The sequence below is a fragment of the Rhinichthys klamathensis genome, unplaced genomic scaffold (assembly GCF_029890125.1).
Source record: "Rhinichthys klamathensis goyatoka isolate OS25496 unplaced genomic scaffold, OSU_Roscu_1.1 h1tg000160l_1, whole genome shotgun sequence".
Classification (NCBI taxonomy): Eukaryota; Metazoa; Chordata; class Actinopteri; order Cypriniformes; family Leuciscidae; genus Rhinichthys; species Rhinichthys klamathensis.
In genome coordinates this window covers 1,137,736-1,156,413 of record NW_026606694.1, presented here as the reverse complement: position 1 = coordinate 1,156,413, position 18,678 = coordinate 1,137,736, and the positions used below count along the sequence as shown (strand labels likewise).

Below are 18,678 nucleotides of genomic sequence, written 5' to 3'. Positions count from 1 at the left end.
TTCTTTGAGTTTTTAATTTTTTTTCGCATTTTTCCATTAATTTCCTACGTCGGCCATTTTTGATGTGTTATTTGTGTGATTTGTTCCCCGACCGTTAAATTGACATATCCGAATCATGTCCATGATTTTTTTTGGTGTTCACATAGCTAATGCGACAAAAGTCACCAAGTGTCATCCCATTCCGATATAGCACAAAATATTACAATTTCAAACTATAACATTTTTCGGTCAGCTCCAACGGTAGAGGCCCAGAGGGTTAAATGACAATATGACACTAGATTAAGCTATACTTTAATCTTGGTGGTCCTATAATATCAAGACAAAAATGACAAAAATATTACAATATTACAAACAGGCCAGTTTTATTACCAAAATGTCACACACAGTCATTACTGACACAAGCAATGTTTGAAGTCTCTTGAACATCACTTAACCAGTAAAATGTAAACAAAAAAAATAAAAAATAAAAATCTATAAACCATTGTTAGATTAGATTGTTTCAACTCTCCTTAAAAGATCCACTAGCCCTTCTTTACTAAGAAACATGGTCTCTCCACTCTGCTGACAAATCACCTCAAATAAGGGCAGATCCTCTAGAGCTTTTTGCCCTATCACCACCACATATGGATACCCGAGAATTTTAGCATCCTTCAGTCGTTTACCAATGGTCATCTGAATCCTGTCATCCAGTACCACCTCTCCTCTCAAGTTGGGTAGACTGTTTCCCAAGCTTTGAGCCAGTTCATCAGCCATGGATGTGACTTCATGTGCTTTACTGCCCTTTTTAGGTGGCAGGACACACACTTGATAAGGAGCGATCAACCCTGGCCAGTGAATAGCATCCTCAGATGACATCACCTCTATAGAAGCGGCAAGTATTCGAGTGACACCAAGTCCAAAACAGCCCATCTCTGCAACTGCAGGCACATTGGATGCATTAACAAACAGGGCCTTAAACGCCTGTGAATATTTTTTGCCGAGGTAAAAAGTGTGCCCCACTTCAATGCCTTTGGATTCAGTCAGTGTGCCTGTTTGACACAGTGAACACTCAGTCTGGCCTGGGTCTATGGTTTCGATGTTGGCAGAGAAGCCACAGTTCCCACAAACAAGTAACTGGTCTTCACCGATGTCTGCTGGCAGCTGAAACTCATGGGAAAGCGTGCCTCCTATGTTGCCGGTGGCAGCCTGTACCTGCACCCACTTCAAGCCCAGTCGGTCAAATATACGTCCATAAGCTTGACACACAGAGTGGTACGTATGAAGAGCCGCCTCTTCATTAATGTCAAATGAATACATGTCTTTCATGTAGAATTCCCGGCCACGTAAGAGCCCAAATTTCGGCTTCTGTTCATCACGGAACTTGCGAGTTACCTGCAAGACACAAGCATGTTATATAACTGCTATACATATCTGAAAATAGTAGTACTTTTACAAAGGAACTTTGTACATGAGAACCTCATTTGTTCTTGTGCATCATCACGCATGCACGTTTGAGCTTCCGTGTTTACCATATGTGAAGTGCTTTATTTATGTGTGTCTATTATTGTTTAGATGTAAATGCAATGTAAAGCAATCGCATATTATCTTTAGTTACTGGACTTTGAATAGAGGGACAGAAACCTCTCAGGTTTCTTTAAAAATGTCTCAATTTGAATTTCGAAGATTAACCAAGGTCTGGGTTTGGAATGACATGAGGGTGAGTAAATGAGACAGAATTTAAATTTTTGGTGAACTATTCTTTTAATACCTGGTACAGCAGAAGTGGCAGCTTCTTGTAGGATATCATGGTCTGGGAAGCAAAAAGCTCTGTGACTGCTTCTTCATGAGTCGGCCCGAGGCAGTATTCCGCATTGTGCCGATCCAGTAGCCTGAACATCTCTTTCCCCATTAGCTCCCAGCGGCCACTCTTCTTCCAAAGTTCTGCACTGCACAGTGCTGGCATGTCAACTTTCTGCCCACCGATTGCCCACATCTCCTCATCGATGAGACGAACCAGCTTCTCCATGGACCTCAGAGCGACTGGTAAGTAATAGAAGCAGCCAGGGTTGGAGGGATGGATAAGTCCTGTCTGCAGCATCAGTCTCTGGCTACGGCATGTCAAGTCTCCGCCCTCCTGACCTTCCCGGAGGTTGGACGGCAGGAAGAGGCGAGACACAAGCACTGGTGGAAGGACTGGTTTGGAAACGGCAGAGACTGAAGGAGAAGTGTGGATGGTACAGTAGATGTAGCTTTTCTTTGATGCTTTGAAGAGAGTCCTGGACAGAAGACTTGGGAGCTTGTGATGACAGTGATGCATGAACACCTCCATTTTTGACAACCCAAATTCTGTGAGACTTTTAATGAAAGAACAAAAGTATGGTTAAGAGTGGGCAATCGATTATTCCACACAGAATATGTACCATCAGAACGCTGCAAAAAAGCTCTAGAGGGAAAGGGAATGTGTAGTTCTTTCACACTCTATGAAGTTTTCAGAGACTTAGTTTAAAAAAAATTTATGCTTTACTGATTCATAAAAAATGTAGTGCACACAAACACACACATTTTGGTTTCCTTTTTGTAATTATTAAAAAATATAGTAGTATAGTGTTATGTGGTTTTGGCATGCTAGCAGAAATTTATATTATTTTATTTTATTTTCTAACCAAATGTGTTGCTATGACAAGTTTCAGACTGTAACATAATGTATACTTTGAACATTTGTGCCACATATTTTACTGTGGGTCTGTGAGGATGTAAGAGAGATTGTTGATGATATGTTTTAAGTTGTGTTGGTGGGATCTACACGACATCTTGTAGTTTAACACGTAAATATAAGCACGGTCTCTCTGAACATTTCAAGCGAATCTGCCTGCAAACAACTAAATTCAAACAACCAGCTTCACGATCTGATACAGTTGCATTGATGTTCCTGCTGTCAGTGTGACTGGTTAGAAGCTAACATGCACATTGTACCACAGAACAACAGACAAAAAATGTCACACTTACCGCGAGTTATCTATAAAATCTTGTCAGATCAAACTGAGATCATTAATTGGACACTGATGATTGTACACATAGATAAAAACTAAACATAAAAATCTCCATATGACAGAATGATGACCTTTTTCTTCTTGTAAGTCGTACAAAGTACTAGTGCGCCAGAGCGCCACCTGCTGCATTGGAAGGCGAAAAGCACACTGTGTTTGGACTAGTAGGAGGAGTCTGTTTCTATGGTTATTTCAAACAAGAAGCCTCAGGACCGGTTTGATGTCCTGCATATCCACCTTATTCTTCGCCCGTTCTATTTCCCATGATTCATAGCGGGTTCAACTGACTAAACGGTTTTCTACTTCCGGTTGAAGTGTTTGTTTACATAGAATGCTAGCACTCGCGTAAAGGCTGCGGTGATAGATTGTAGTTATTAAAGTATAAGATAATTATTCTGTCAAGATGGGAAGTAGTCGGTGGCTACACACCGCTGATGAAATCACAAAAGATCGTGAAGGCGACCGTATCAGAGTGCTACATCCCTCAAAATTGACAGGTTGGGTGGATGACATGAAGCTTTGGCCAGGAGTTAGCCATATTGACATTATTAATTATTTATTTTTTTCGGAGGGTGTAGATCATGAGGAGATGCGCAATTACAAAAGCACAGAGGCCTTCAATTACTTCTTTAGTAATAAAGTCGGGCGCATTTCCTTACTGAAGCACGGAGACTATTTATTTTTGAAAGCAGAGGTAGACAGAAGTCAAAGTGCTAATCAGCCTAAGCTTATTGCTTGGGTTATGCTGCAGCAGTCGGGGGTGATAGAGACTGCCGGATGTTCATGTATTGCTGGATTAGGGCGATCGTGCAGTCATGCATCAGCTATCCTTTGGAAGGTATGAAGAAAAGAAAAAAGTTCATTTTGTTTTTATCTGTGATTTAATAAAAAATAACGTGATCAGATCACATTTGATGCATGTTTTTTTCGATTTAGTTTAGCGATGTGGGGATGACACAATCTGAAACACATGGCAAAAGCATATAGAGCAGATTCTGGTAACGTTTTAGGTGAATGTGCTCATGACAGGTTGAGAATGCAGTTACTACCGGGAAGACAGGGCTTGCATGTAGATGAGCAGCGCAGGTGGAATGCAGGGACAGTCAGGAACCTTGAGCCAAAACGACTGAGGGACATAAATTTCAGCCACCACAGGGCAGGAGATGAATTTAGCATTAGTGTGTCAGGTGCTCAGCCATTACCAAACACCCCACAATATATGTCACAAGCAGAATTGATAAATAATGTAGACAAAGACCCAACAAAGCCACTTTTCTTGTTAAAAAACAGTCTATTGGGCAAGTGTTACAGTGTAAAACCAGTAGAGCAACCTTGTAGCCTTGCAAATACTGCAGTAGATGCAAGATTTTTAAGACCCCATCAAACACATGCTGGTTCTGATCTCACATGTGAGACATGTAAAAGTTTCTATGAGTTGTATGTTCAAGTGAGCTGTGCACAGGCTTCTACTTTAGAATCTGAAACAAGGGAGCAGAGTTCTTCCGATTTGTGGCACAATGCAAGAAAATTGAGAATAACTGCAAGTTCAGCTAAAAAGGTTCCTTCTAGAGCATCCACCAATCCTGATAAGTTTATGGCAGAGCACCTGTACCCCTCCTTTCGTGGCAACTATGCCACAAACTATGGTAAGGAGAATGAGGTGGTTGCTGGTAATGCACTTCGAGAGCAAGGCATGAGTATTACACACAGGGGCATCGTTGTTAGTGTCACAGAGCCATGGTTGTCAGCCAGCCCAGATGGGGTAATTGACTCATCTGTCCTACTCGAAATAAAATGTCCCGTCCCAAGTAAACTCCATTCTACCCTCTTGGATCAACTTGACCATAACTGCAGTGACATCAAGCTAGTAGATGGAGTACCACAACTTCAGAAAACCGGTAGTCGAGGATATTACATGCAGATACAATTAGGCATGTTTTGTGCCGGTCTGAAGATGGCCAAATTGTTTATCTGGAGCCCAATTGACACAGTTATGTTCACTGTACCATTTGATGAGCCCTATGTTCTGGAGAGGGTAGGACATCTGAAGAGATTTTATTTCTCAACAATGTTGCCCCAGCTTGTGGATGAATTTGTTGGTCAGCGACTGAAACTGCAGAACAGATACATGAGCATAATGAATTAATAGAAAATATCCCTCAGAAACATTTAGTTCAAATCACAAAACAACTGTTAGGTGCTGCTGCTGTTAACAGTATGAAAACTAATTTTTTTACCCAAACAATTTTATACATGTAAAAATGCTGAGCATAAGTATTGTTGTACATAAGTGAATATTTATGAATACATAATGTTGTTCATGTAAAATTGTATGCAAATCTGATAAAATCTATTGTACACAAACTCAAATAATAACAACAAATTTCTTACAGATTCAGATTATTTTATTTAATGCCATATCAGCATTCAAAGCTATTTTCATGACAAATTCAATTACAAAAATACAAATATCATATATATATATATATATATATATAAAAAAAATATTAAAAAAACAGTAATTCATATTATACAAGATTTTTTGAATTAACATGACTATCCAAAACCATTTCAGGCTAAATTTCATACAAAGAGTAAATATAAACAGTCAAAAATTAAAAAAGGCAGCGAGTGTCAATATGAAATATACAGGAGCAATTTATGTAGATGTGTAAAGTGTGTGTGTGTGTGTGTGTGTGTGTGTGTGTGTGTGCAGATGAAACTACAACCTCAGAACATCACTGTTTTCACTTATTACTCACAGATGAGATCACCCCTTAAGTTTGCGAGGGCCGCACAGATTCTGAGGATTTTTTCAATTTTGGGGGTCATGTTTATTGGTATTACTTGAGACAAGATCTTGTATACTTTAAGTCGTCTGATTGCTCTCTCAACATGAATCCGAACATTTGCAATCCTGCGAGATGCTGTGACTTGTTCCTCAGTTAGCTGGGCACCCCCTCTAGTGAAAGCAGGCAGAACCAATTTGACCCTTTTTTCAAACAGCAAATCACGAACCAAGAACCCACGATCTGCCATGACTTCGTCTCCAGGCTTTAAATAGTCCAAGATACCAGAGTTCATAGTGATATATTTGTCACTGGCACGTCCTCCATATCCAGTTGAGATAAACATGATTAAGCCACATGGGGCAACAGCAACAAGGTATTTGATTGTGTTGTGCGAGTAGTAATGGCTGTAGGACTCCCCTCTAGAGTCAAGATTTTTCGCCTTCTGTAATAAACTTTCGCTGCAGTCAATGACACAGGTAGTGTTGGGAAAAAACTTCTTGAATGCAGTTGGCATAGTGGCCTTAATGGTTTCTTTTGGGAGCCAGATAATAAGAGGGCGCAAGACCTCCTCCATTTTATCAATCCAGAAGGAGATAACCTTACTGGCAACACTCTGAGACACATGAAACTGCCTACCAAGGTCACCCAGCACACGATTTAATTTCAATTTTATCAGTGTCATTAGTATCTGATCACGCACTGACAAAACAAAAGCCCTTTCAGCAAATCCATCTAAGGTGGAAACAAGAGAGTTGAAGGTTTCCAGTGAGACTCCAGTGTAGAGGAATGAATCGGCATCACTCTGAAGCATGGAGTAGCTGAAATCTTCAGTTTGTGTTGTGGCATCTTTGGCTGTCTCATCAGCACCCTGCTGTTCACCATAGTTGTGGTCCCAAAGCAATGGATCTTCCCACTGGGTGGAAATAGTGCTGTATGATACTTGTGGCACTTCAGGTATGCCCTCATCCTCCTGGTCTGTCACTTCTGCTGTTGCTGTAAAAAAAAAAGAGCACATAGGCTACATGTTAAACTCTTTCTGTCCATGTTTCTCACACTGACAACATTATAGTAAAAGCTTATGATAAATGGTGATGGAAGCTCTTCCTCGCTCAGGCTAACAACTACCTAGCCCACATAAAGATAGCACTCATATAGCATTAAACCTACAGTAACATTCGGTGGACAAAGGCATAAACCATTAATGGCCATGTTTTTAACATATTTACTCATAAATGGCATATTGTTAAAAAAAAAACTGTAGGTTAGACTGCCCACAGATAACAAGAATATTTCAGGCCGGTGGAGCTCGTAAAAATGTAAACACATTATGGGCATATAATGGGCATATTATTACATAATGGGCATAGTGTTACATAAAATTATTACATATTATCCACATAATGGGCATATTATTCATAAAATGTAGGTTAGACTGCCCACAGATGACACGAATATTTCAGGCTGGGGCATATTGATTGTAAAAATATAGGTTAGGCTGCCCACAAATAAAATAAATATTTTGTAAAATGTAAACAACCGGAGGTAGCTAACGTTAACTCAACAGAATTCAACATTAAAAGTGGCTTACCTGTCGCTTCGACACGAACAATTGCACGTCTCTTCTTCACCACTGGTCTGTCATATCCAAGGTATAATTCCGGGTTGGGATGGTCATCCGTGGGGCGTTTGTCAACAAAATGATGCGAGCAGACGTACACCTTTTTCGGTGGATGTTTCAGTTTTAGCGCAGCTAACCACTCTAAATGTCTACACTCTGGCATTGAATGTAGCTGATACGGAACCGGACACGGACATTCTCTCCTTCTTATCTTATGCTCGAAGCACTCAGTTTCTAAAAAGTTTTGTATCTTCTTTGAATTGTTAAAACAACCAACAACAGCACATGTGGAACCTGAACTCATTCTCTCTCTGCTAGTAACTTACCGGTCGATCGCTACGAACCGGAAGTTGACAACCGGAGTCGTCGTCATGGCAGCGCGCATTGTTTAGAGCAGAATAAGGTGGATAACTTCAAGCCACCCAGCCAACCGCTTCTGTTTTATTTCTTGCTTTTAAAAGGGTGAAACATGTCAAACACAACAGTCAAACAGAAGAGACCTGCTCTGAAAGTCGCCAAGTAAGTGCATACATTACAAACGCTCAAAGAGCAACTCAAACACTTCATTTATAAATAACGTTAGTTTGACCTGCCGGTCAGCATGTTACCATACGATAATTTACACATTTGAGTTTAAACATGAATTTATAAGTAGTGTCCTAAGGTTTGGTGTGCTATTCTACAACTAAAATATTTTTAAACAACACTTTCTCAGTTCTATAATAGTTATGTTGGCTTGAGTATTTACATTTTCTCCTCATAGGCTAGGAGGAGAAAATGTAAATATTCAAGTCAACATAATAAATATTATAGAACTGATAGGCTAAAGCAGGTTTTCTCTTTCTTTCAGGTCTTCCAAAACTCTAAATGTATCATCTGGAGTATTTCGTGTGAATAAAAGCATTTCAAAAACCATTAACCATTCACTCAGCGGGAAGAGCTTCAGTTCGGGAGGTGACAGTAAAGTTCTTGACAAAAGCTCGGCCCAAACACCAAAACACACTGTTCAGGTATTGGGCATTTTATTATGATTATGCATAAATTCCCTATATGAATATATATATAATTCCCTACAGGGGCGATTCTAGGGTCAGAGCTTTGGGGGTGCTGAGCACCCAATGAGCCCCACTGCCACCACCCACCCTCTTTTCACACAAAAACAAAAAAATATGTCTATTGAAAAAACAACTTTCTCATTTTTACATTGGTTCAACTAACTCCAAAATCCAGATTTTTTTCTTTCTTTTTTGAGACCTTTTCAGAACACCAGCTTAATTGTGAGAGTTCACACAGACAGCCCCCTGTAACAAACACAAAACCTTCTTCACTCAGCTTGTTTTCCTGACCGTTAACGCCATGTGCCTCCTTTTGTATTCCCTATATGAAAAAAAAAAGAATATCTAAAGACAACTTATTCATTTTTGTACTTACTTCACCAGGTGTTTGATGAACATGGCCAGGACGTTGCTCCTCGCCCATTATATAATCCAGATCCTGGGGTTTTACAACCTAAACAAGGAAAAATATTTCCTGCACATGACACATCATCATGGACTACCATGACAGACTTTCCCTCGGTAGCCTTCCAGACCACCAACGCAAGCATTACTGGACCGTTTACTAGGTAATTGAGGAGAAATGTCAAAATGTTGCTTCTTTGCAGCACTTAAATCTGTACCACAAATAATTATATAATATCACTTTTGTTGTTGCTATAGTAATGAGTGATCTCTGCTGGCATGTCAGGTCTTTTTTTGGGAGCATTTCAGCATCCAGAACAAGCCAGACATTGGAATCAGCGACTGATGAAACTAAAGACTTGTTAGTGAAACAAGACTTGTCTAACAGTCTTTCAGGTTTTTGTTTTTATTTTATATTTTCATCAGCCAAGTTTCCTCATTAACTCATGTCGTTCATTAATTATCAGATGAATTAATGTTCCAATATAACATTGTGATATTCCACTATATTTTGCTGTGCTTGCTTCATACAGATGTTCAGGCTCGTAGAGAGGAGGTGCAGGAGCAGGTCAGGGAGGACGTATTGGACAGTGTGGTGGATTGTTACCTGACTGAGACAGAGACTATCTGGCTGCTGGACATTCCTACAGTGTCCGTGTCAGAAGATTCAGAGGATGCTGAGGCAGTCAAGTGAGTCACATTTCCCAGTAATATTCAAATTCCATTTTAAGATTAACTCAGTTGATGACATTTGACTCGTTTGGCATTTATATTTCTCATTTACGTCACATTTATTTTGACTAGCTAGACATGCTCAGTCACTTTTTACATGGTGCTAAACCATTTTTTCTTCTTGCATTTTGAAGGGAAAGGAACAACACTTACACAGAACTGTGCAAAAACAGACAGGGCAACGATAAATATGTGGAGCGCTCAATGCAAACATTCAATGGTGCACCAAAGACGAAGGAGGTCCAATGTGATAGCATTACAATGGTAGACAAAGGTATGATGTCAATACAAAGACCATTTATAATCTCCCCTTAAAATAAAAGGCACTTCATTGTGATTCAAATGTTTGTTTGTTTCCTCACATCAAACACTCTATCCAGCTGTCATGTCCACCATCTGGGACATGTATGATTCATTCTGCAATAAAAGTGATGTCAGTGGAAACACAGTGGTGTCTGATCATGGAAATAAGACTGATGTCCCAGACTCCTCCTCCATGAGTAACCTGGACCTGAACCCTAAGGGTCCTGAACAGAGTATGTCTATGGTCAGCATCAGCAGTACAGGTAATTCTTTTTTATAAATAAACATTCAATTTCGAGTAATTATTCTCAGCTTGTGTATATAATCATATAATCATGCATAGTTAGGATAAGAAAGAAAACTACAAAATATAGCACAAACAAGATAATTTGATCCAGACTACATTAAATACATATTCACTTAGCAGGGGCTAAACACTTTATCGATTATTGACTTATATAATAATAATAATAATAATAATACATTTAAATGTTTAAGGCAATTTCTTTTTTCTGTTTGTTTTATTTTTGACTTTTTAAATCAAGTCATTAGGCTATTTCACATTTCATTATGGAAATTGTTAAAAAGACATTCATTTTCATCCTTGCTTTTAATGTAGTCAGTGGCTCAAGCGCTCAACTTGAAAAGATGGCCTGTGTGCTTCTGGTGGAGGAAGAGCCAGATCATGAGCTGATCTTACAGTCAGACAAATTCAAGCAGGACCTAGCAGTGATGGAAAGGGTGATTCTGGCCAATATCTTCCAGCCCAAGCTTGCTGCGTACAGACAACTGCCTGTAATAGAGGGTGATGTCTTTTGTATAGCATCTAAAATTGCATGTTAAATGTAACAGTAGTATTTTAATGCCTTTGTTTTTAAATATTAATTTAAATTAACATTTGGCATTTGCTAGAATATGTATACTGCTTTGTTGAACAGACCCAGACTGTGTGCGGATGGCAATGGGGTCTAAAAACTCCCTGAGTCCATTCCTTGAGCATCTTTGGGCCTTTGAGTGTGAACTCACCATGGGGCAAAATGTCAGCAGTATGACCTGGAACAAGAAAAACCCAGTACTATCCATTTTACCAACATGTTTCATCCACAAATGATTTTTTTATTTATTTTAAAAATCTTGACTGAACAACATGTGTTTCCCTGCAGGATCTTCTTGCCGTGGGATATGGAAAGCTTGATTTCAAAGATCAGAAATCTGGACTTGTGTGCTGCTGGTCTTTGAAGAACCCCACGGTATTCTGCACATTCACGCACACTTTAGGACAAAGATGAATAGCAGATTTACCCAGACAGCAACATAGTGTCGGCCCAGATCCGGGCCACATCTGGTACATGTGTGGATTCAATGCGTACCAGATGTGGGCCCGATCTGGGCCGACACTATGTTGCTTTCTGGGTAGCCAATTTAACAGTGTTTGTAAGTATTTTATATATCAGATCCCTCTCAAGAGCTGTTCATTTAAATGTTGTGTTCACATACAGTGCCCCCCCCCCCCCCCCCCCCCCCCCCCCCCCCCCAAAAAAAATTGTTTATAGCCACTGTATTCTTTTCCTGTATTTGTATTCCTTAGCATGTCATATTATCTTGAGTTTTTGTGAACATTCTTTAAATATGTTCGTTCATTTGTTTCAGTGGCCTGATCGAATCTTTCATTGTGAGAGTGGAGTCACTGCACTGGATTTCTCAGCTTGTAATGCCAATCTGCTGGCAGTAGGCATGCATGATGGCACCATTGCCATTTATAATGTCCAGGCCGCAGAACAAACGCCCATCATTGACAGCAGGTGGGGCTGTGAGCATTTCTTCTCTTGAGCAGCTACATGCAGGAAGTTACAGATTGTAACATACACTTAAAATAGGTTTCTCAATATCAGTGGTTTGCGACTCAAAAAATTCTTAAATTATATGTTTATAGTTAGAATAGCGAAATAAATAGTCTATCAGTGTTTAATAGAGGGGAAAACACTTTTGTTGTTGACGTCAAAGCCCATATACAGCCAATCAAACTCAGTAATTTGGCTGGTAATTTATCTAAAATCTAGTCAAATTCTATTAATTACTCATATTCAGAAGATTCATATATTAGGCTGGTAAATCATACTTCTTTTCGAATGTTTCATGCCACGTTAATAATTGAGCATTCTTTTGCTATGCAGTTCGCTATAATTTTAATATTTAAAATAATTTTAATGTATTTTTGATTAGATTAATACACTTACACAGTTACACTTTATTTTAAGGTGAAATAGTTAAATTGTACTTACTCAAATACATACTGAGTAGTATTATTATTTAACTACAGTACATGTACTTACTATAGAGTTACGGTTTGGGTTAGGGCTTGGTTTAGGGTTAGTTTCTTGTAATTATGCATAATTGACTGTTTTTACTATAGTAAGTACATGTAGCAATGTACGTCACCTTAAAATAAACTGTTACCAAATTAATTATTGTGGAAATATTACAAAGATCAGATCTAACCTTAAAGTTTTTTTTTAGTGTTTATAATGCTGTGTTGAATTATATTTGAATGAGTTGACAGGATTATGTACACAAGCATGTTCTTATATTAGATTGACTTTACTCCTGTGTCATCTCGCCACAGTGACTGCGTCAAGATGCACACGTGTCCGGTGTGGCAGCTCAGATGGATTGATCATGAGAGTGGTCTGGCTGGAGAGGATAAAGGGGAAATACTCATCTCTGTGTCAGCTGATGGAAGAATCTGCAAATGGGTGCACTACAAATGCCTGGAATGTGTTGGTAAGTGAGACAGATGTGATACACATATGTGTAGAGCCACAGACCAAAGATATAGTCTAGGGTTACAACACTGGTCCCAAAAAGCATTTGCACACTTGAAGGGATAGTCCACCCCGCAAAAAAATTTAAATGATAATCTTATAACTCACCTTGTTGTCCCAAATCTATATGACTTTCTTTATTCTGTCAAATGCAAAACATTGATAATAATAAGAAATGTTTCTTGAGCTAAAATAAATAAATAAAAACTGCATATAAAAAAAAAAAAAAAAAAGTTTCTTTTGTAAATACAATGAAATTCAAAGTCATATATTTTTGTATTAAGGTGGCGTCACATTTACCATTGCTTGGTGAAATTATACAGGTGAAATCCAGTCCAATCCATTGAATCCATGCAATTGGGAGTTGTATCATATTGATGAGTTGAGTCATATGAGTTCCCCACGCAGGATTCGCTCTTATAAATTTACAGCATTGACCAACAGAAAGTGACTTTTGTGTGAGCGGGGCTTCATATATCACTACTCTATTGACAATGGCCAATAAAGCATTTTTTGCCTGCAAAACTTTGCTGAAATTCCTCTAATGTGACTGCACCTTCCTAATGTACAAATATTTATCATTGAGATATATGAGACAATTGCAAAATACTGACGAGTTGAGCTGGTTTTAGTAGAAATAGATGCATTTCTGTATGTTTAAGCCATGTGTTGAATAATTTATATTTTGTCTTGAGTTAGACCTGATGACACTAAAGACGCCTAACATGGAAACAAACCACCAGCATAGGAACCCAGCGGCCTCAGGATTGTCACCGGGGCTGTGTTTTGATTTCCATTCTAATGTGAGGCCTACAGTATTACATCTCTTATATGTTCACATAATTATAATATCAAAAAGCTGCTAAAGAGACTCGTTGTAAGCTTTAATGCCGTTATTTTACAGGATTCAAATATCTACCTTGCTGGAACAGAGGACGGTTATATTCACAAGTGCTCTTATTCATATAATGAAGAATTCTTGGAAACTTACAAAGCCCACAAAGTATGTAGAAATGTTTGTCTAATTTTGAAAGTGTCGTATGGTTGCAATATGGAGTCCCTTTTCATGCACCTTTAAACATTCACACGTTCTTTTCTTTCTCTTTCTCTTCTACTCTGCTCCTTTCCCCAGGGTCCCGTCTATAAGGTGACATGGTCGCCGTTCTGTCCAGACGTTTTCCTGAGTTGTTCCTCAGATTGGACTATTCAACTGTGGAGGCAGGACCTCCAGAGACCCGTGCTTTGTTTCACCTCTGGACAGAAGGCTGTGTTTGATATCACGTGGTCCCCACACTGTGCTACTGTCTTTGGAGCTGTCAGTGAGGGCAAGGTGGAGATCTGGGACCTGAGAATCAGCAGGTAAGATCTTGTGTTCTGTGCATTTATAATATTCAATAATGTTTTTTAACTTCAAATTTTAGTGCTCAGTTTTTTTATGTCCAGTAGTTTACAGTGCACTACATTTTTTTGAACAGTCTGGACCCGACAATTGTGAGCGCGACCTGTCCAGGAGTGAATCCGACAGCTCTTCTGTTCACCTCTGAGACAGACTGTGTTCTGGTGGGGGACAGTGAAGGGAAGGTCACCGTGTACAAGCTGAAGAACCTCATAGATGGAGGTAGCACACAGGTGAGGCCTTATCTGTTCATGTCCATGTGGCGTACAGAACTCAAAGAACTCAATCATTCAGTGCAATGCCCAGATCATTTATGTCTCTTGTGTTTCTGCAGGTGGAGACGTTGGAGGATGTAATTCAGTCCACACTGTCCAGTCAACACTGAAGAGCATTAGGAAAGACTGGTACAGGCTCATAGATGGATCAGGCTGTTTGTTTTTACCTCTCCATCATCATAATCTATATCCTCTGGCAGACTGAGTGACTCCATTTTACATAACAATGGGATTACAGCACACATGCCTGTTTGTGCCTTATTGTGCATCCATGTAGGAATAAATATATTCCTCCAAAAAGGCATGTTTTAAGGTAAACTACAGTACAGTGAATTTATTTTTTATTTTGATTAGATGAAAATGTCTTTTATGTATTTTTAAGCCTTTGGTTGTTATATGTTAACTTGTGTTAACAACGCAGGTACTATAACAACATTGCTTCTGAAGCTATTAAAAAAAAATACAATATATTTTGTATACAAACATTTTGTGTGGGAAATACAGACAGAATGTAGGTGTTTGTTCTGTGCGAATGGACAGTTTTATTACCACTTGCCCGCCACACATTACAGCTTATCGACGACATGAGTACAACATCACACTTTTACAAATGACTGTCATTACTGAACTGTTGTTCTCTCTTACATCTAAAAAAAAGCGTCTAATCTGGTCTTTTTAGTACAAATCAAACAATTTAGCAATAAAGATGCAACTCAGCTTATATAAGAGAGCTTTTAAGAATAACAGCTGTGACATTATGACAGGAAATGGATATTTACTAATGTATCTGGAACTTTTTTACCCATATGGCATATGGTCATTTATACATTTTAAAAACTTTCCCACATACATTTTTGTATTGAAGGAAGGTTTTTTGATTATTATATTATATTATATTATATATTTATTTCACTGCCTCTTTTAGTGATATTTTCAATTTAATAAAGAAAAAAATTGAAGAAATTACAAAAAATATGTGACATTTACTAAGCTTTCTTAATTGGATTAAAATGTATTTAACAGACATTTAATATAATATAATATAATTACTTGCCTTGCCTAATCAGCTTAATGTGCCATATAAATATGTCTATTAATGAAACTAAACTGCTTATTAATTAGTCCAGGAAGCATAGTAAAAGTCATTTTTCCCTCTCTTATTTTGCATTATTAAATTCAAAGTTACCAAAGTTATTACATTCAAGAGTCAGTGAAGCAAATATCTTATCATTTTGTCATATATTTTTCATTTCATTTGATATGTTTCCTTGTATTGATTCCCCCCCCCCAGACTTTTGTCATTTTCTTAGTAGACATACTGTTATTCATCTCATGGGGCACATCAGCCATAAAACCATAATTGCTCGGATTATAGCCATATTGTTCATTTGCACTCCTTTTTCCTCATAGGCCAACTAGGTTTAAGGGAACAGAATTTGATGGTCACATCAATAGATAGTGGACATCTGTTTTACTCGGAGAGCACCGTTGGTCTTTAAGTGACTAGATTATCCATTCATTAAGGAGAATATCACTGCAATGAGACCATTAAACTGGAGATGTTAAGAGACAACAGCTTGTCCCTAAGGATGTAATTTAATTCCAGATTGGGGCAGTAAAGCACCTAAATACCTGCTGCCTTTTGTTTTCCCATCAAAGTTGTTTGACTTGAGGGGATCAAGTAAGTGTTGGGTGGGGTTTGGAGAGGTGGATCGGTCCAGCATGAGCCAGCATAAATTGGGGTTAAGTCTCATGAGAAAATCAGACGTTCGCTAGACCTGAGAGAGGTTGGCAGAAGATAGAGAGGACCTTAGAGAGACAGAAGGAAACGTCAGGGCAGAACAGGAGGAGCAACTATGAGAATGTTATATTCTCCTGCTGTACTGCTGCTGTGTGCTGTGTGTAGCGTGTCCGTCGTCCAGGCTGACGTGAGGACCGTCAAGCTGTGTGGCCGAGAGTTCATCCGTGCGGTCGTCTACACGTGTGGAGGCTCCAGGTGGAGGAGGTTCAGTCCGAAGGATATGGAAGGTGAGTTTGCTTATGAGGCGTAAGGTTCAAGCTAATTCTGAATCATCGCATGCCTCTTAAATGCTGGTTTCAGTGTTGGGCTTTAGAACAAATGTGCTTACTTTATATTAGTGAAACAAAGGTACTGTTTTATTAAATACAACTCTTTACATAGATTATGATAGACATAATTGTTGTTATTTATCTATTTTAATCAAATGAATCCAATTATTATAGATACAAAAAAGATTAGCATTTTTCTAAAACAATACTTGTTGTATGTGCGCGAGACCGTCATCCGGTAGAAGTTCTGTTAATTGTACTAGGGCTTACATTTGAATCCAGATAATTAAATAAGTTCCAAAGGAAGAGGGTAGATATTGATATATATATGAATATATAAGTATAATGAAGTTTTATAAGTATATATATATATATAGTTTTAATAAATGGAAACTTTTTTATCAAAAGCGAGAGGGAATATACTGAAAAATATTGAATAATAAATGAGAATATAATGACAAATGCAAACTAGAATTTTTTTAAACACTGTTTTATAAGGTATACGTAAACAAAACTTTACTTACTTTTGCTAATTGCCAATGACTGTGTGGTTGAATGAGTATCTAAGCATCTCTTCCTCTTTCTGGCCCTTCAATCCTGATGATATTTAACAGAACACTGCTTTAATTGTATCAGTGAAATCAAGTCTCCTGCAGTCAACAGATACACAACGTCTGGTGATATTACATTCCCATTAGACTGACAAATGTGGAGTAAGTCATTTTCACAGTGCAGCAAACATGCTCTCCTGTCTGTGGAGTGTCAGAAGATCCTCTACCTGCCATCATCACATCACTTGAGACCTGCATTGCATACAGATAACAAGTCGCACATGTTTTTAACATAACTTTGTATTTTGCCTTTGTCGTTCCACAGGGTTTTTTAATGGAGATCTCAGCAGCTCTGAGGATGTTAGTGAGAGTCTGGGATCGGACCTGATCAGGCGAGAGCTGGATGTGGATAATGTTTGTTGTCAGTTTGGCTGCAAGAAAAGCGACCTCACGTTTCTCTGCTGAGGACTGAACTTGCGTTTTCTATTTGTCTCCCTGTTTTGTTTTCTTCCTTGTTGAGTTCAGATGAACATGAACGCTTCTCTATAAAGTGTACAGTCGGTAGGAATTCATAACAACTTAATTTGCCAATAGATTATGCCTGCTGTCTTAGATCATAGCCTACTGCTACACTTGTAGGCCTACTTTTAATTGCACCATGAAAAGAGGATGATTATCAACACCAATGAAATTGGGTGTTGAGGTGCAAAGCAGTAATTGTGGCGATTAAAATGTTTTAATTGTAAATTTTATTTTGCAAACTTTGTCAATAAACATTAGTGCATACAGTATGCATCAAATGTGTTTTCCCCTAAACCTCTAAACAGTGAATCTGAAAATCACCATGATTTCACAAATATTTTATTGTCCGACTCCTTCGTAAGTTTTGTTTGGTAAACCAATTTAGAGCAAAATGAGTGCAATGAAACAATTATTATATATTACATAACACAGATGAGCATATCAGACAGATTACAAAATATTAGTTAATAATTTATATATATGTAACATTCTTTTTACATGATTTGTTGTCACAACATTTTTTCTTTAGTCAAATCAACTTAGATAAAGTATGTGGTTGATTAAACCAATCTCCTTCATTGTATCAACATTTTTTTTTATTTCAATGAACTTAAACTTTTACAGTGTATATATGTACATATATATACACTGTAATTTTTTTTTTTACATGATTAGTTATCACAACATATTTTTCTTTTGTCAAATCAACTTAGATAATTTATGTGGTTCAGATAACATAATATTTTGAGTTTATGTTGGTTGTATCAACTCAAATTTGTTTTAATTTTAATGAACTTAAAATTTTATAGTGTAAATATATGTATTTATTCTCACACACACACACACACACCTATAATATAATACAATACATCGATTTATCAGGCTTTATTGTTTTGGAAAGAGCAAAGTAATCTCAGATCTTTGTTAACATTTTTTGTACAAACACAGCTTGCACATGTTTCTGGGAAGAGATGATTTACAGTTACCAGACAGCGCCCGCACACACACACACACACACACACACAGACACGCACACACACAGACACCCACACACACACACACCCTCCTACACAGACACAACTCGACACACACACACACACACACACACACA

General features: G+C 38.2%; 4 protein-coding genes across 4 annotated transcripts; 2 read left to right on the top strand and 2 right to left on the bottom strand.

The window, feature by feature from the left end:
• Nucleotides 1-454: 454 nt before the first annotated feature.
• pars2 (prolyl-tRNA synthetase 2, mitochondrial) lies at nucleotides 455-3,118 on the bottom strand. The gene is made up of 3 exons (XM_056258842.1): nucleotides 2,986-3,118; nucleotides 1,748-2,333; nucleotides 455-1,371 (listed from the first exon to the last, which is right to left on the bottom strand). Exons 2-3 carry the CDS (start codon nucleotides 2,306-2,308, stop codon nucleotides 490-492), a joined length of 1,443 nt encoding a protein of 480 aa, XP_056114817.1. The 5' UTR covers nucleotides 2,309-2,333; nucleotides 2,986-3,118; the 3' UTR covers nucleotides 455-489.
• Nucleotides 3,119-5,780: 2,662 nt separating this feature from the next.
• LOC130091153 (uncharacterized) lies at nucleotides 5,781-7,599 on the bottom strand. Its single transcript, XM_056258895.1, has 2 exons — nucleotides 7,407-7,599; nucleotides 5,781-6,811 (listed from the first exon to the last, which is right to left on the bottom strand). The coding sequence occupies exons 1-2, from the start codon at nucleotides 7,597-7,599 to the stop codon at nucleotides 5,781-5,783; spliced, it is 1,224 nt and encodes a 407-aa protein (XP_056114870.1).
• A 245-nt stretch (nucleotides 7,600-7,844) lies between these two features.
• dnai4 (dynein axonemal intermediate chain 4) lies at nucleotides 7,845-15,087 on the top strand. Its single transcript, XM_056258808.1, has 17 exons — nucleotides 7,845-7,955; nucleotides 8,287-8,446; nucleotides 8,876-9,060; nucleotides 9,183-9,292; nucleotides 9,430-9,586; nucleotides 9,763-9,902; nucleotides 10,009-10,194; nucleotides 10,551-10,736; nucleotides 10,870-11,003; nucleotides 11,095-11,181; nucleotides 11,582-11,733; nucleotides 12,555-12,712; nucleotides 13,453-13,556; nucleotides 13,658-13,756; nucleotides 13,886-14,112; nucleotides 14,229-14,382; nucleotides 14,484-15,087. Exons 1-17 carry the CDS (start codon nucleotides 7,906-7,908, stop codon nucleotides 14,532-14,534), a joined length of 2,340 nt encoding a protein of 779 aa, XP_056114783.1. The 5' UTR covers nucleotides 7,845-7,905; the 3' UTR covers nucleotides 14,535-15,087.
• Nucleotides 15,088-16,165: 1,078 nt separating this feature from the next.
• On the top strand, nucleotides 16,166-17,677 carry insl5a (insulin-like 5a). Its single transcript, XM_056258807.1, has 2 exons — nucleotides 16,166-16,452; nucleotides 17,371-17,677. The coding sequence occupies exons 1-2, from the start codon at nucleotides 16,281-16,283 to the stop codon at nucleotides 17,508-17,510; spliced, it is 312 nt and encodes a 103-aa protein (XP_056114782.1). The 5' UTR covers nucleotides 16,166-16,280; the 3' UTR covers nucleotides 17,511-17,677.
• Nucleotides 17,678-18,678: the final 1,001 nt, after the last annotated feature.

Excerpts from the sequence above, each read along its gene's own strand:
- insl5a (XM_056258807.1), top strand. The coding sequence starts at position 16,281 with ATGAGAATGTTATATTCTCCTGCTGTACTGCTGCTGTGTGCTGTGTGT. Across the intron at positions 16,453-17,370 it reads CAGTCCGAAGGATATGGAAG|GGTTTTTTAATGGAGATCTC; the intron begins GTGAGTTTGCTT and ends GTCGTTCCACAG.
- pars2 (XM_056258842.1), bottom strand. The coding sequence starts at position 2,308 with ATGGAGGTGTTCATGCATCACTGTCATCACAAGCTCCCAAGTCTTCTG. Across the intron at positions 1,372-1,747 it reads TGCCACTTCTGCTGTACCAG|GTAACTCGCAAGTTCCGTGA; the intron begins GTATTAAAAGAA and ends TGTGTCTTGCAG.
- dnai4 (XM_056258808.1), top strand. The coding sequence starts at position 7,906 with ATGTCAAACACAACAGTCAAACAGAAGAGACCTGCTCTGAAAGTCGCC. Across the intron at positions 7,956-8,286 it reads CCTGCTCTGAAAGTCGCCAA|GTCTTCCAAAACTCTAAATG; the intron begins GTAAGTGCATAC and ends TCTTTCTTTCAG. Across the intron at positions 14,113-14,228 it reads TGGGACCTGAGAATCAGCAG|TCTGGACCCGACAATTGTGA; the intron begins GTAAGATCTTGT and ends TTTTTTGAACAG.
- LOC130091153 (XM_056258895.1), bottom strand. The coding sequence starts at position 7,599 with ATGCCAGAGTGTAGACATTTAGAGTGGTTAGCTGCGCTAAAACTGAAA. Across the intron at positions 6,812-7,406 it reads TGTTCGTGTCGAAGCGACAG|CAACAGCAGAAGTGACAGAC; the intron begins GTAAGCCACTTT and ends TTTTTTTTACAG.